The 15,807-nt window shown below is 40.6% G+C and overlaps 4 protein-coding genes across 4 annotated transcripts; 1 reads left to right on the top strand and 3 right to left on the bottom strand.

Moving 5' to 3' along the window:
* Positions 1-499: 499 nt before the first annotated feature.
* LOC104824041 (protein MIZU-KUSSEI 1) lies at positions 500-1,654 on the bottom strand. Its single transcript, XM_010555945.2, has one exon. It carries the CDS (start codon positions 1,550-1,552, stop codon positions 746-748), a length of 807 nt encoding a protein of 268 aa, XP_010554247.1. The 5' UTR covers positions 1,553-1,654; the 3' UTR covers positions 500-745.
* A 4,171-nt stretch (positions 1,655-5,825) lies between these two features.
* On the top strand, positions 5,826-10,894 carry LOC104824042 (phospholipid-transporting ATPase 10-like). The gene is made up of 11 exons (XM_010555946.2): positions 5,826-6,513; positions 6,624-7,073; positions 7,157-8,052; positions 8,129-8,239; positions 8,326-8,602; positions 8,694-8,782; positions 8,865-8,973; positions 9,063-9,275; positions 9,381-9,605; positions 9,707-9,898; positions 10,005-10,894. Exons 1-11 carry the CDS (start codon positions 6,118-6,120, stop codon positions 10,656-10,658), a joined length of 3,612 nt encoding a protein of 1,203 aa, XP_010554248.1. The 5' UTR covers positions 5,826-6,117; the 3' UTR covers positions 10,659-10,894.
* Positions 10,895-11,021: 127 nt separating this feature from the next.
* LOC104824043 lies at positions 11,022-12,896 on the bottom strand. The gene is made up of 2 exons (XM_010555947.2): positions 12,391-12,896; positions 11,022-12,072 (listed from the first exon to the last, which is right to left on the bottom strand). The coding sequence occupies exons 1-2, from the start codon at positions 12,711-12,713 to the stop codon at positions 11,253-11,255; spliced, it is 1,143 nt and encodes a 380-aa protein (XP_010554249.1). The 5' UTR covers positions 12,714-12,896; the 3' UTR covers positions 11,022-11,252.
* A 131-nt stretch (positions 12,897-13,027) lies between these two features.
* LOC104824044 lies at positions 13,028-15,095 on the bottom strand. Its single transcript, XM_010555948.2, has one exon. The coding sequence runs from the start codon at positions 14,766-14,768 to the stop codon at positions 13,413-13,415; it is 1,356 nt and encodes a 451-aa protein (XP_010554250.1). The 5' UTR covers positions 14,769-15,095; the 3' UTR covers positions 13,028-13,412.
* Between the last annotated feature and the right edge of the window lie 712 nt (positions 15,096-15,807).

Here is a 15,807-nt window from a genome sequence, read left to right on the forward strand (position 1 = left end):
TATAATTATTAATTATCATCGGCAAACATTATCATTTCTAACAACGAAATAGAACAAAAATCTTGGGACAAGACAATAGGCACGTGTGAAAGAATTGTTAGTTTGCATTTATCCTTCATAATTACTAGTTAAGGTGAGTCCAAATGTATCAATAACCGTTTTATACTATCTTAGATTATACGACCGGTTAAAACCGTATAGATTCGGTTTATATTGGTTTGATTCGGTTTGTGTGTGTATATATATTGTCAATTAATGGATGAGATATCAGCATGTGGCTGAGCTGTCCTCTTTAATACTTTATTTGGTAAATTAATTATAAAAAACATTTTAAAAAAACGTCTAAAGGCTTTGACTTTTACAAGTGTGGAAAAAAAATACAAGATTATAAAACATGCCCGTGGAATATAAGTAGATGAGATTACCAAACATGCCCATGATTGTGTTCATTTCATGATCCATCACATGTTTTTTCTTATATTATAATTACTTAATGAAATACATAGCAACAGTAATATAACAAAGATTTTAATTACAACATTGATATTCGTATTTATAGTTACGCCTCACAACTCCAAATTCTACCCAATTACACCCCAAAATTAACCGAAATACAAATTCACCCCTAACCATTTCCACATATTCATTTCCCATCCCTTCACCAAAAGCCCAAAATCAAAACGGATATGATAAAACATAGTTTGGTAGTCATCTGAAACACATATAATCTTGTTTATAATTTCCCTTAAACCCTAAGGAAATAAACACTAAGCTCAGGACCACCATTTGCACCTTCAGGGCTCATCATGTAAAAAGCTTCCGAGTCACGTGACCCGACGACTCGCTCGAATCGGGCTCTCATATACATGAGCTCACCCATCTCGGACCCCGCCTCCTCCTCCTCCTCCCCCTCCTTCGCCGTCGCCGGTAAAACTCCGGCGCCCATCGTGATGCGCCCCACCGCCGTCAGAACCTTCCACTCCGCCGCTCCGACCTCCCTCCTCGCCGCGAAGCCGCATTTCTTCCCGTTGCAGTAGGTTCGCCACGTGGGCTCTTCTAGAAGCTTCTTGGGAAGCCCCAGTTTCTTCTTCTCCTTCTTCGTCATCCCGATCGAGTCGATCTTCTTCTCGCACTCGAGCGCTATCCGGACAAGCCCAGATGCCATTTCTCGGACGAGAACACTGGTCGGTGTCGGCAACTCGATCAGAACCGCTGGTAATCGGGTCGGGTCGTCTTGTACGGCGAAGTGGACGTGCCCACGTCGGTTTCCGAAGAGAGTCCCGACGACCCGAGTGCCCAGACCCGAGTACGAGTACCCGAACCGGTTCCTGTTGAAGAGAGTGAGGGCGTAACGGAGCTTAGAGACGGTCTTCTTCTTGTCGGAATCGGGTGGGGTGGGGTCGGAGGAAGAGGAGTTGAAACGGGTCAGGATCTCTGCCTCGTCGACGCTGTCGTCGTCGTCCCCCTCTTGGATCTTCTTTCTCCAGTTGAAGTAGCGCTTGGAGAGAGAGAGAGAGGAATCGTGCGGAGATTTGGCTAAGATTGTCTTCATCTGCGGAGCTTTCTCTTTCGGATTATGGAAATGAGAGATTTTTCTTTTGGGGAAAGAAAGCTCATTCGTGTCTTCTTCGTATGGAGTCTTTATTCTGGTATTTAATATGTCTTTGGGGGCTCATTTTCCATCATTTTTTTTATTATTATTTGACACACACACATATATATATATATATATATATATATATATATGTTACATTTAATAAAAAAAAATTATGGCACATCATATCTAACGAATGATTTGATGTGATGAGAGATAATATAGATGAGACAAAAGTAAATGTGAAAAAATAGGAAGGTGATCAGCCTCCACCTAACTGCAGGAGTGGGCTCCTTGGGAATATGAAGTACACTGCACCATTCCAAATTTTGATAAATAATTAAATCAGATTTTATTGAAATGCCCATATATATATGGTTGGAGATTGAGATAAATAATGAAAACTCAATTAAAATCATGTTTATAACGGATGATGTTTTGTTTTTTTAAAAAAATACTATCATCTGAAATATTATCAACGAGAATGTGAATTCCATATCAAAATTAAAATTTTATATTTTGGAAAATTATATGTATATATAGATGTGTCAGAGGAGACAAAAGCGTGTGTGATGGATCATAATCAAATCAAATGTGTGTGTAAGTCTCATGTGGGGCTACATGGTTGAAATTTCAGGTCACTTTGGTCTCTACATCCATAGTATTCTTTTTCTCTTGAAATTGGTATCAAACCCATTATTCCTTGTTTTAGTATCATTTGATATGGAATTATAATTATTTATTTAAATTTCTATATCATAATCAATAGGTTGTTATGGTATTGGTGGGTGTTTTGCAAGAGTTTTATTAGCCCTAACTAAAACCAGCAATAACTTTTTTCATAAGCAGAATCTAAGATGAAATCGAAATCAAAAGAAATTTAATATATGTATAGTTTTGGAAAATAATTTCAAATAATGATAAAATGAGGCAATGGAGACATGAAAGTTGTTTCGCATGTCAGAAAATGATGGGACGAATTAAGGCAACAGACAACACCAAACCCATCGAGCCAATAAAAAAAACTTTGTCATAGTCTTCTCCCCCCACTGAATGCGCCAACCCCTACACACTCCACCTACTATTATTATTATTATTTTCCAATAATTCTGTTTTAACTTTGAAATCCTTGAATTTGCGCTGGTCCATATATATTGGAATTTTGTGTGCCGCATTTCCATGGGTTGATTTATTTAGGATTGTTATGTAATCAACTTTGGCCCTGAATCATAGCAACACTAACACCAGATGTTTTGTTTGTTATATCCATTAGGTTTAAAATAAGTGAGTTATGTATGTGTGTATGTATATATATATGTATATATATATATTAATAGTAACATTTCGTCCATGGATATAAAAAAGATTCCCAACATCTTATAGAAAATTTTGGAAATTATTTCCATTAAATCCATATGCTCATCCACCATTCATAAAAAAAAAATCTTTTTTTAATGATGATGTGATAATATTGGATTTACAGCGTACATATAAAAACACATGTATTATTCTTAATCAAATCGAACTAACAAACATTATAAAGCATAAATTATAGAGAGAAAAAAACATGTGAAGTCTTCATATGGATTGCAAAATTACATCACAATTTCAATTTCAGATTAGTTAAATATGATGTTATAAACGAACTTTAATCTTAAAATTTATGAAATTTTAACTGTTTTTTTTTTTACTATATACCTAAAAGATGGGACCGACCAAATTCACAGATCAACTAATTGTGGCACATACCCAACAACTTTTTTTTTTTGGGTTAAAAAAAATCGAGTTCTTGGAGCTTTTAATTAATTAAAAATTATATAAAAATCGACGCATAAACAGTTTCAAACATTTATAAGCCGTGGAACCAAATGAAACAGACGTAAACAATAACCTTAAAACATATAAAATCAAATAATGTATCTAAAGAAAATTTTAAAAAAACTGATATGTAATGCAATAAATCGACATCATCAAAAAGTCGTCTTCTTCGTTCAAAATCTAGTCAACAAACCCGCACCAGCAGCAGCATGACTGTGACACATTATCTGTTAATTACCCAACTAAACACATTTCAAACAAAAAAAAAGGCAATACAAATGTTTTTATATTTACCCTCCGTACGCACGCTTATGTGTATGTTTTGATTACCAAAAAAAAAATGAATATATTATATATACAAATATTTACTATATAAATTTAACAAATATTATGATGGTTATTATTATCATTTTCCTTTCGGAAGATCTTGTCGCGATTGGGTTGGGCCTCTTGTTACTGGGCCTAGTCATATATAAATGCTTATTATTGTTGGGCCTTTTTCGTTAGCCTTAAGGCGGCGGTCCATATCAATGAGCCTCTTCACCTGACCCAATAGCCCCACTAATTTCGTATACATTGTATAATTAAGATTTAAGAGTATAAGACCCCATATTATATAAAATTTTCCAATATTTAAGTGAATTTTGATAAGTTATCAAATTACTTCCAAATGAATACATATTTTTTTAACATGTATTTATACGTGTCTATTTCGAATTCATATAAATATATACTTTTTGAAATTATTATTTTAATAATATAGGATTTATCATATTTATTAACATTTTTAATTATTAATATTTGAACTGTTATTTAACATTATAATTTTTTAAAGATATATTTAAAAATTTTATATATCCGTTTATTTTTAGGCTATGTATTTTGTGTCAGAAAGTTCATTAATATTTATATTATTAGTTTTAATTTCATTATGATCTGACTGAACTCTTTTTTATTTTTAATTTCTAGAAAGTTTGAAACTCTGATTCGTCAACTTTTCTGTCGTTTATTAAATTTTAAAAACCATGAAATCATTGTGATATGAATGACTAATGAGAATGACGTCATGGATGATTCTAAAAGCACGTTAGATTATCATCCCGTTACCTCAAAAGCATCCATTTCATTAAATCGTAATCTTAAACTAATAATATTTTATGCGTATTATTATTTTATTTCTTTCGCAATTAAAATAATAAAAACAAATATGAATTTTTTTGTATAATTTATTTTTTTCGCCTTAACCTATTTCTTCGTACGTCACCACCAACCGAAGTACGGTTCAAGTAAACGAGAGCAATTGGATTTTAACAATATATTTATTAGCACCTAATATTCCGAAACAACTAACGGTCTAACACATTCGAGAACTGAAAAATCCTCCGATAATAATAATTCGGACACTATATTATCAACTATTATTATTGTTATTATTTCTTAATTTTGGAAAATATTTCTCTGTTCATTTTGTATCACCAAACCATACAATGTATATATATATATATATATGTTATGTACAGTTTAAAAATAAAAATATAACGTAATCTAAAAATAATATATATATATATATAATCATAAAATAAATATATTTCTAAAACTGGTATTTCATAATTCATACAACATTGCGAGCAGCCGTAAAGAATGATGAGTGGCATTTAAATGATTGTTGTATATTGCAAAATATAAAAATATATAGACAATATTAGGTTTCGAATATAAAATCACATAATATATGTTATGGCGACCACATTTCGATTAGATAATCATGGTACACTAATCCCATTTGTGAAGGCTAAGGAAATAATGGACTCTTGAGATTGTATTATCAACTGAAATACATGAATTTTACCAACAAAAAAAAAACAAAAACTAAAATACATGTGAGATACGACGTAAACCGACAAGACAGTAACAAATCTACAGCCTTGTAACATTAATTACAGATACTGTCCATATAGAAATTACAGATCACAAAGTTGAAAAAACTACTTAACCAAAAATATATATTTATTTTGTTTAACAATTTGTTTCTAGAAGAAAATTGAAACTTCCGATTACGTTCCCATGAAATCGGAAATGGAAGAAACAAGGGATCTGGATCTCGACCATTATTGCAGGAAAAAAAATCATATGTTGTCTGATAATGGAATAATCTGCCAAGGTTTGGACGCCGTCAATCACATCATTCTCTTTTTTTTTTATTCCCATTTATTTAATTTTATTTCGATTTTCCCCTCAAAATATGCCCTTTTTTTGTTTTTCCAAGAAGCTTCCATAGGGATAAACAAATATCTCTTTATATATAAAAAAAAAGGAGAAAAGTCAAAGAAAAATAGCCGTAAATGTCAAAGTCGTTGTTCAAAGTTGGTCATTTTGAAAAGCTCTGTTCTCTTCTTCCTCAACGAACACACACACGCAGACAATTGTATAAATAAATAAAAAAATGATCTTTTCTCTCGCCCATATTTATGATGTTCTAAATTTCACTTATTTTTCTCAGATTTTGCAGCTTTCATTAAAACCCAGATTTCCCAATCCTCAAATCGCCGATTCTTGAAGATTAGATTTTCTGGGTTTTTCTTCCATTTCTTCGATTTCATATCCTCCGCGACGAAACCTTTTTGTTTGTTCTTTGTCCACTGGGACGCAGCCGGAGAGGACGTTCAGACAGAAAGGAGAGAGAAACGGACGGATCTTTGGGAGAGATGGCGGGAGGGAGGAGAAGGAAGAGGCTGCATCTGAGCAAGATCTATTCCTACACGTGCGGGAAATCGAGTTTCGAAGAGGACCACTCGCAAATCGGAGGACCCGGATTCTCCCGGGTCGTTTTCTGCAACGAACCGGGTTCTCCGGAGGTAGAGCGGCGGGGCTACGCCGGAAACTACGTCCGCTCGACCAAGTACACCGCCGCTTCCTTCATCCCCAAGTCTCTGTTCGAACAGTTTCGCCGCGTCGCCAATTTCTTCTTCCTCGTCGCCGGAATCTTGTCCCTGACGCCGCTCGCGCCGTACGGATCCATCAGTGCTCTTCTTCCGCTCGTCCTCGTCATCGCCGCCACCATGGTCAAAGAAGGCATCGAAGATTGGGGCCGCAAAAAACAGGTTCGCTTAATTTTTTTTCTCTCAAAACTGAACACGAATCCTCAGTTCAGTTCTTGTTTCTGGTTTCTCGAGCTCTAAGGTTTGAGATTCTGTACCAAATCGTGTTTCAGGACATAGAAGTGAACAACAGGAAGGTGAAGGTTCACGGCGGAAATGGAATATTCCGGCAAGAAGAATGGAGGAACCTCCGCGTCGGAGACATCGTGAAAGTCCAGAAAGACGAGTTTTTTCCGGCGGATCTTCTTCTGCTTTCATCGAGCTACGAAGACGCAATCTGCTACGTCGAGACGATGAATCTAGACGGCGAGACGAATCTGAAAGTGAAACAAGGGCTTGAAGCAACATCGTCAACGTTACACGGCGATTCTGATTTCAGAGATTTCAAAGCTGTCGTCAGATGCGAGGACCCGAACGCGAATCTTTACGCCTTTGTCGGAAGTTTCGAACACGAAGAACAGAAGCTGCCATTGTCAATCCAACAGCTTCTTCTGAGAGATTCGAAGCTCAGAAACACAGAGTATATCTATGGAGCAGTCATCTTCACCGGACACGACACAAAGGTTTGCTTCTCTCTCTCTCTCTGCTCTGTTTTTTTTTTCTTCACAATCTGCAAGTACAAAACACTGAAACATTTCTGAAACAGGTGATCCAGAACTCGACCGATCCTCCATCCAAGCGGAGCACCATCGAGAGAAAGATGGACAAGATCGTCTACTTGATGTTCGGAGTCGTCTTCCTCATCGCTTCGATCGGTTCAGTCATCTTCGGCGTCGAGACAAGAGACGACAAAGAATCAGGCGGAAAGATGGAGAGATGGTACTTGAGACCAGACGATTCCGACATCTTCTTCGATCCAGACAGAGCTCCAGTCGCCGCCATTTACCACTTCCTCACCGCCGTCATGCTCTACAGCAACTTCATCCCGATTTCCTTGTACGTCTCCATAGAAATCGTCAAGGTTCTCCAGAGCATTTTCATCAACCAGGACATTCACATGTACTACGAGGAGGCCGACAAGCCCGCCCACGCAAGAACATCGAATCTTAACGAAGAACTCGGACAGGTCCACACCATTCTCTCCGACAAAACCGGTACGTTGACCTGCAATTCCATGGAGTTCATCAAGTGTTCTATCGCCGGGACGGCGTACGGACGTGGTGTCACCGAGGTCGAGAGATCGATGGCGGCAAGAACCGGGGCTTCGCTTTCGGATCACGACACGGAAGAAGACCAGGAAAACCACGATAGGGTTAAGATTAAAGGGTTTAACTTCAAGGACGAGAGGGTTATGGATGGGAAATGGATGATGCAGCCTCATTCCGAGGTGTTGCAGATGTTCTTCAGGCTGTTGGCGATATGTCACACCGCCATTCCAGAAATCGACGAAGAGAACGGGAAAGTTTCGTACGAGGCCGAGTCCCCGGACGAGGCTGCGTTCGTCGTTGCAGCACGAGAACTCGGGTTCGAGTTCTTTAAACGGAATCAGACCAGCATTTCTGTCAGGGAACTGGATCTAACATCCGGGCAGAAAGTCGAGAGGTTTGTTTCCGTTTTTCGTCGATTCTGAATCCACTTTTCAGATGTTCGGAGCGAGTAATCCGTTCGGTTCTTGCAGGGTTTACAGTCTACTAAACATTCTCGAGTTCAACAGCACCAGAAAGAGGATGTCGGTTATCGTGAGAGACGAAGACGGGAAACTCTTCTTGCTATCCAAAGGAGCTGACAGGTCTGAAACACCATTACTTTTCGAAATCAAGACCTGAGTTTTTTCGATTTCTTTGATCGGCATTCACATTTGGTTTTACGTTTCAGTGTCATGTTCAAAAGACTTGCGAAAGAAGGGCAGCAGTTCGAGGCGAAAACCCGAGAACATGTGAACGAGTACGCAGATGCAGGCCTGAGGACGCTGATACTCGCATATCGTGAGCTCGACGAGAACGAATACATCGAATTCAGCAAGAAATTCAGCGACGCGAAGAATTCTGTAAGCGCGGACCGCGAGTCCTTGATAGATGAAATTACCGACGAGGTGGAACGAGATCTGATTCTTCTCGGCGCCACTGCGGTTGAGGATAAACTTCAGAACGGGGTATGTCTCGGAAATCGAAGCGGTTTGGATGCATTTCCTGAATGAATCTTGGAAGATTCGGTTTGTGATTTGATCTGTGTTTCATTTTCAGGTTCCTGGTTGTATCGACAAGCTTGCTCAGGCCGGGATAAAGATTTGGGTTCTGACCGGAGATAAAATGGAGACGGCTATCAATATCGGGTAAACGACGTTCTCTAGATACGAAAACATGTACACGAATTCCTCCTTGTTCTCGGTTTCTAAACTTCATAGAATTCTGCAGATTTGCCTGTAGTTTACTAAGGCAAGAAATGAAGCAGATCATCATCAATCTTGACACACCAGAGATCATATCATTGGAGAAATCCGGAGGGAAGGACGAAATCCAGATGGTAAGATTCCGCCATTTCAGGATTTCGATTTTCAAGAACTGTTCTTATGTGAGATATATGTGTTCTGATACGTGGACCGACGTTTACAGGCGTCGAGGGAAAGCGTTGTGAAGCAGATAAAAGAAGGGATGGCTCAACTCGATGCTGCATCGGGTGCTACCTCCGAGGCATTTGCTCTGATCATCGACGGGAAATCACTCGCTTATGCTCTCAAGGACGATATCAAGAAAAAATTTCTCGATCTCGCCACCAGATGTGCCTCTGTTATCTGCTGCAGATCAACCCCGAAACAGAAGGCCTTGGTAATGTTTCTGAGCTCTTTCGACTTTTTTCCAGCTTCTGGTTTAAAAGATTGAAGCATCGAGGAAATTCATGCTCATAGAAAGATGTTTTCGGGGGCTTTTCAGGTTACGAGATTGGTTAAAACTGGAACCGGGAAGACAACCTTAGCAATCGGCGATGGAGCGAACGATGTCGGGATGCTCCAGGAAGCGGATATCGGCGTTGGGATAAGCGGAGTGGAAGGAATGCAGGCCGTGATGTCCAGCGACATAGCCATTGCTCAGTTCCGATACTTGGAACGTCTTTTACTCGTCCACGGGCATTGGTGTTACCGCAGAATCTCATCAATGGTGAGTTTCTGAATCAAAACACGTTTCCGTAATCTTTTCCTCACAATTCTTGAAAAAGTTTCGGTTTTTTCTGACAAGATTCATCTTTTCCCCCCCTCCAGATTTGCTACTTTTTCTACAAGAACATCGCTTACGGAGTCACGTTGTTCTTGTACGAAGCTTACGCTTCCTTCTCGGCTCAACCTGCTTACAATGAATGGTTTCTTTCACTGTACAACGTCTTCTTCTCTTCCTTACCCGTCATTGCTCTCGGCGTCTTTGACCAGGACGTCTCGGCCCGCTTCTGTTTCAAGGTACTGAACTCGAAAAATTTCGGATCTGATGCGAAAGATTCAACTTTATTGCAGAGATCATTCATGGAATAAACCTGAAAAAAAAACGTGTTCTTGATCTTTGCAGTTCCCGTTGCTATACCAAGAAGGAGTGCAGAACGTTTTGTTCAGCTGGAGAAGGATCATCGGATGGATGATGAACGGGGTGATCTCGGCTCTGTTGATTTTCTTCCTCTGCAAGGAATCTCTGAAACACCAGATCTTCGACACAGACGGGAAAACCGCAGGGCGGGAAATCCTGGGGGGGACAATGTACACTTGCGTTGTCTGGGTCGTGAACTTGCAGATGGCTCTGTCCATAAGCTACTTCACGTGGATTCAGCACGTCGTGATCTGGGGATCGATCGGATTCTGGTACGTCTTCCTCATGATCTACGGAGAAATCACGCCGAGTTTCTCGACGGATGCCTACAGGGTGTTCCTGGAAGCTCTGGCTCCGTCCCTTTCGTTCTGGCTCATCACCCTCTTCGTCGTGATCTGCGCTCTGATCCCTTACTTCGCGTTCAAGTCGATTCAGATGAGGTTTTTCCCGGGCTATTACCAGATGATTCAGTGGATCCGGTACGAGGGTCGGTCCAATGATCCTGAGTTTGTGGATATGGTGAGACAGAGGTCGATTCGGCCGACCACCGTCGGGTTCACGGCCAGGCGAGCCGCCAGCGTCAGGCGGTCCGGTCGGTTCCACGATCAGATCCATAACGGTTTGGTCGCTTTTCAATAAGATTTTGTCTTTTTTTTTTGGCGAAGGTGTAGATAAGGATTTACAGGGGAAAAAATTAGGGTTCTTGTTGAGAGATCTATTTGGCAGAGATACCGTGTCGGAGAAGGTATCGGAAATCACGAATTCTAAACGAGATTTTACGGTGAGTGTATTTGTACATACTTCCTCCTGTATAGATCTCACATTTTTTTGTTTATTTGTACTTTTACTTTGGTTAATAAAACATATTAAACTGCTGCCCAACAAAGAAGGAAACGTGCTTATGAAATTTGTGTCGGTTGATGATCCTTCAACCCTCTGTATGCCGCAGAAGGTTCCAAATACAAACACACCTCACAACTTGTTCAGCTACAGAACCAAGGAGAGGGAAAAGAAACATGTGTACCTGAAATTTGCATCACTCACTGAATCAAAGAACACAGCAAATCAAGTTTCCGACACATCAAGATCAAGATGGAAATTACAGCAATTCTTCAAAGTCTGCAGAACAGATGGAATGAATCTGATGCTGCAGACATTGATGGAGATGAAAGAAGATTGAAAAAGATCAGATGGGTTTTGTCTCAGAGACGTCAACAAAGATATCGAGAAACCTCAGTCCCACTTGTCCTTCAACTTGTCGCCGTGCTTGAATTCATATGTCAAGACCAAGCTCCCATCCATTCTCTTCAATACAAAGCTCTCAACCAGAACATAACACTTATAGCTCTTCCAATCCACTTTCTGTGATCTCTTGACAATCCCCACTCGGTTATCGTCTCTGCTTCTCCACCCGAACCTCTCCTCTTCCCATCTCATCCTCTCCACGACTGCCGACCCCAAACCTATGTTCTTCTCCTCCTCTCCCGAGAACCCGATCATCCCTTCTGCATCCACCCTTCTTGTACTCTGCGCGATCACTTTCCCTTCCAGCTTCACCACTTCTGCTTCAGTATCTACTTCAACTACAACTTCATGGCCTTCATTATGAATATTTTTCTGCGAGTAAACCTCTTCCCAGCTCTGTTCAAGGGTCATGCTGTAATACATTGATCTCTTGATCTGATCCTTGACCTCTCCTTCCTTAACGAATATGAAAGGCACGTACCATTTTCCGACCGTGACGCTCATATCCAGATCAGGAAGCTCGTTACGAAGCTTTCTGTCTATGCCCTTTGCATCATCTCTGAGGCCGAAGCTCTCGGAAGTCGAGTATTCCATCGTCCAGCCTTTTCTCCTCAAGAAATGTGGAGGCACTCCATCTGGAGCAATGGATTTCGCGGAGAAATGTCGGTTTGATGATCTTCTTGGAAAGATCTCAAATTGCTGGTAGATGTCATGAGGATTTAGCGGTTTCGGTTTAGCGTCAGGGACGTAGCTGAGGCAAAAGCAGCAGGGGACTCTGTCCTCTTCTTTCGCACAAACATGAGCCTCTCTGAAACCAAGATTACAAAAATTTCAAGATTTAGGCATATCGAAATTGCGCAGTTTTCGTGATCTTAACCGTTAATTACCGTTACGAACCGAAACAGAGTAGATGACAAGAACCAGTTTATGCATCTGGATTCTTAGTATAAAGCATACCCTTTATGCAGACTATGAATTTCATTGGCATACCTCTTTATGCAGATTATACAAAAGTTAGAGCTTTCAAGATTCTAGGCGTACCCTTTATGTCAGAATAGGAATTTTCATTGGCAAGTGACTGCTAAACAGATCGAAAAGGCGAGAAAGTTTGGATCTTTATGCATACCCTGAATGCTTCCCGCGCCGTTTTACGACGTAGTAACGATTCGAAGACAGAGGCTGACCAAGAACAGGGATGAACACGACAGGGTTTCGAGAAACTCTTCGATGCTCTCCAGATCCGGTCGTATATCTCACGGTGAGCTTCGCGTTCTGCGGAAATGGAAAGCCTCTGAGTTCGGAGTCGTAACACAAACCGAAACAACACTGAGGCTGTGACTCTTCGTCTTGAATCACCAACACGCCTGAGTTCGGTCCCTCCGGGGGAGTCTGCGTCAGCTCCGGTGGTGGGTTTCTCTGGTATTCTGACAATCGCCTTGTAACATACATCTTTCCCGAGCGATTTGAGGGATTGAAAAGTATATGTATATGATACGTGTGTGTGTATATATATGACAAGGAGATGAAGATAAGGTTAAGAAGCTATTGACTTTGACCTTAGTGTGAATATTGCAGGCACGTTCTATGTATCTTCCTGGAAATTTCATTTCCATAACTCACAGTTTTTCTTTTTTGTGTTCCAGAGACGGTTGATTTGTAGTTAGTTATTATAATATATATGAAACGGAGACCGATTCAGCCAAAAATATGAATATTTTAATATTCTATCACAAGAAAAGATTCATTCTTGATATCATTCAGAGTAAACACACAGAGTACATGCACAGTATAATAATTGTGGATACAAGGAAGAAGAAGCTGGACCACTACTCTGCGACGTTATGCGGTCTCAAACCGGTTCAGAGGTGAGATTTGTCGGAACCGCAAGAACCTGTTTTTTTTTTTTTTTTTTTGTGCTCTTCTTCATCTTCAAGCACAGGTTCAGACAGTTCCGCAAATCCAGAAATGATTGCAATCCATGATCAGATACCTTTTTGATTGAGCAGAAAATTTATCAGTATTGATGCTTTTTTTGTACATTCTACAAACAAGATGATCATAAAAATATTAACCCAACAAAAAAAAAACATGAGCTTTGGCTGAGATTGACATTGGATTACAAAGACAGCTTCTCGTTCTTTATTGTCTTCAAGTTTCATCATCATCAACCTCTTCCTCTGCATTTTTCGTTCTCACTGTCTGTTGATGTCCGAAAATCCATCTCCATCCCTTACCCTTGAAGCTTAGTCGGCTCTTCCTCACCTCTCCATCCCTCGCCGTCATCCGGCAAGACCCTCCTCCTCCGTGGTCGGGAACGCCGTCGCCATACGACCGAACAGAGCAGTCTTGCTTGTCCTTGTCCGATGACGCCGAGAAATCAAATTTCAGATCGATGAATCCTGGTTCTTCTCCTCCTGTGAAGTAACTCTCCTTCAGAGAAAACACCCTTCTCGTGCAACTCGCCGCCTCGCTTTTCCGCAGCTCCGATTCGCTGAAATTGCTCTTCCTCGCTTCGAAATTGCTCCTCCGATGCTCTGTCTCGCTGAAATTGCTCCTTCGTGGGTCGAGGTACGTTTTCCGTTGCTCTGTCTCGCTGAAATTGCTTCTCCGGTGCTCTGTTTCGCTGAAATTGCTCTTCCTCGCCTCGAAACAGCTCCTCCTCGGCGGCTCTGGCTCACTGAAGTTGCTTTTCCGATGCTCCGTCTCGCTGAAATTGCTCTTCCGTCCTTCGAAGAAGCTTCTCCGCGGTGGCTCCGCTTCGCTGAAACCGCTTCTTCCCCCCTCAAAACCGCTCCTCCTCGGCTCTGTATCGCAAAACCCTAATCCGCCATTGACGCTTGAACTCCTCGCGGCGGAAATGGAGCTCCTCGCACCCGAATACGACGACCCGTCTTCCGACCCGATAAAATACCCGGTTCCTCTGAAACTGCAGAGCGATCTCGATCTCGAAACCCCCATTTTCTTACCATCGTTGTGATCGAATGCCCAGGAATCGCTCTTTTCGTCGAACCCACCACCGTGAATCGCTCTTTTCGGGTTGATTCTCCGGAGAAGTCTCCCGATTCTCCAAAACCCATGGCTCTTCCTCTTGATCTCGACACAACTGCTGCTGCTTCTCTTGAACACGATCACTTCCTCTGTTCGCTGTCCCTTCGCCGTCACAGCCTTCCCCTGTTTCATCCCATCGGGGTTGTTGTTGCTGTTGTTCGCCGTCTTCTCGTTGTCGATCAGAAACGAGATCCGACCAACACTACCGACATCTACGGCGGCGCTCGAGCTCCGGTTGGGTGAGAAATCGGAGCAGGAACAAGAAGACAACCTCTGTTCGCCGCATTCGGAGCACACGAGGTTCACCAGGCGGTCGTTCAGACAGTACGGGCATATCCCGACGGGGGAGACCGACGGGTGCTTCCGACATGGAAGCTCCGACGAGGTACTGTACACGTCGGAGGAGAACGAAACGTCGTCGTTTCGCTCCACTGCTCTCTTTCCCCTCTCATTCATGGCGGCTGTGTAACTCTTTCCTCGAATCCCTGAAAAATCACGGCAGAGACAACGACAGGAACAGAGAAAAAAAAGGAGTTTTTGAATTTGGGTTTTGCGTGGTGATGATCACTTCATTCGAAATTAGGGTTCTTTTTTTTTCGACGGACGGGATCGTGGAGGAAGATATACGAGGACGAGAGGATGTGAAAGAGTGCTATGACGCTTAGCTATAGGCTTCTCGAGGGGGTGGCTTGCTTTACCTTTACGTTTTCTTTTCTTTTGTTTTTCATCCCTCTTTTCCCCTAATTTACCCTCCCACACTGTTTGAATTCTTACTATTACTTCTTTTTTAAAATCGGTGTATACCTTTTTAATTTTCATATACTATATTTACAAATATATATTTATTGTTATTGTTTCGATTCATATATCAAAACAACATATCCATATTAAAATTTAGATTCCCTTCTCTGTTTTTTTTTTGGGCATGGCATGAACTATAGATCAAGAGATATATCTGTGGACCATATTCAAACTAAGGTGATCCTAATAAATAATTTAAAACTAATTATTAAGCTTTATATGGTTTTGTGTGCATGTTTTAATAATATATATATATAATATAAAAAAAAGGTTGATTAGGATTTGAATTTGAGATACAGAAATGCTAAATAATAAAACATACAAAAAGTATAACAAATGCATGTGAATGCGGTCTTTATTTCGAGTTTTTTAACCCCTAAACTCCTGCATGCATCAATATGCGTGTTATCATATGATTGAGATGCGGATTTGGCCATTAATATTTCAGGGTATCATCAAAGATTTAATTTTAAATAACGGATTATTATTAAATTTAAATAACGGATTATCACACCAAACAATAATAAAAATGACAAAACAGAGAGTCGTGTGGAGTTTTTATTTTCTCTCTCTATAAAGTGGTTATGACTTCTCTTGTCGACTTCGTGGTCACTTTGAACGTCTCCATCTCTTCTCTGACTTTTTTCCCCACACTGTATCTATATGCGTTTATATATATATATATATATATATA

Source organism: Tarenaya hassleriana, unplaced genomic scaffold (genome assembly GCF_000463585.1).
Source record: "Tarenaya hassleriana unplaced genomic scaffold, ASM46358v1 Cleome4, whole genome shotgun sequence".
In the NCBI taxonomy this organism is placed as follows: Eukaryota; Viridiplantae; Streptophyta; class Magnoliopsida; order Brassicales; family Cleomaceae; genus Tarenaya; species Tarenaya hassleriana.

Excerpts from the sequence above, each read along its gene's own strand:
- LOC104824041 (XM_010555945.2), bottom strand. The coding sequence starts at position 1,552 with ATGAAGACAATCTTAGCCAAATCTCCGCACGATTCCTCTCTCTCTCTC.
- LOC104824042 (XM_010555946.2), top strand. The coding sequence starts at position 6,118 with ATGGCGGGAGGGAGGAGAAGGAAGAGGCTGCATCTGAGCAAGATCTAT. Across the intron at positions 7,074-7,156 it reads TCACCGGACACGACACAAAG|GTGATCCAGAACTCGACCGA; the intron begins GTTTGCTTCTCT and ends TTTCTGAAACAG. Across the intron at positions 8,974-9,062 it reads GGAAGGACGAAATCCAGATG|GCGTCGAGGGAAAGCGTTGT; the intron begins GTAAGATTCCGC and ends CGACGTTTACAG.
- LOC104824043 (XM_010555947.2), bottom strand. The coding sequence starts at position 12,713 with ATGTATGTTACAAGGCGATTGTCAGAATACCAGAGAAACCCACCACCG. Across the intron at positions 12,073-12,390 it reads CGGCGCGGGAAGCATTCAGG|AGAGGCTCATGTTTGTGCGA; the intron begins GTATGCATAAAG and ends TCTTGGTTTCAG.
- LOC104824044 (XM_010555948.2), bottom strand. The coding sequence starts at position 14,768 with ATGAATGAGAGGGGAAAGAGAGCAGTGGAGCGAAACGACGACGTTTCG.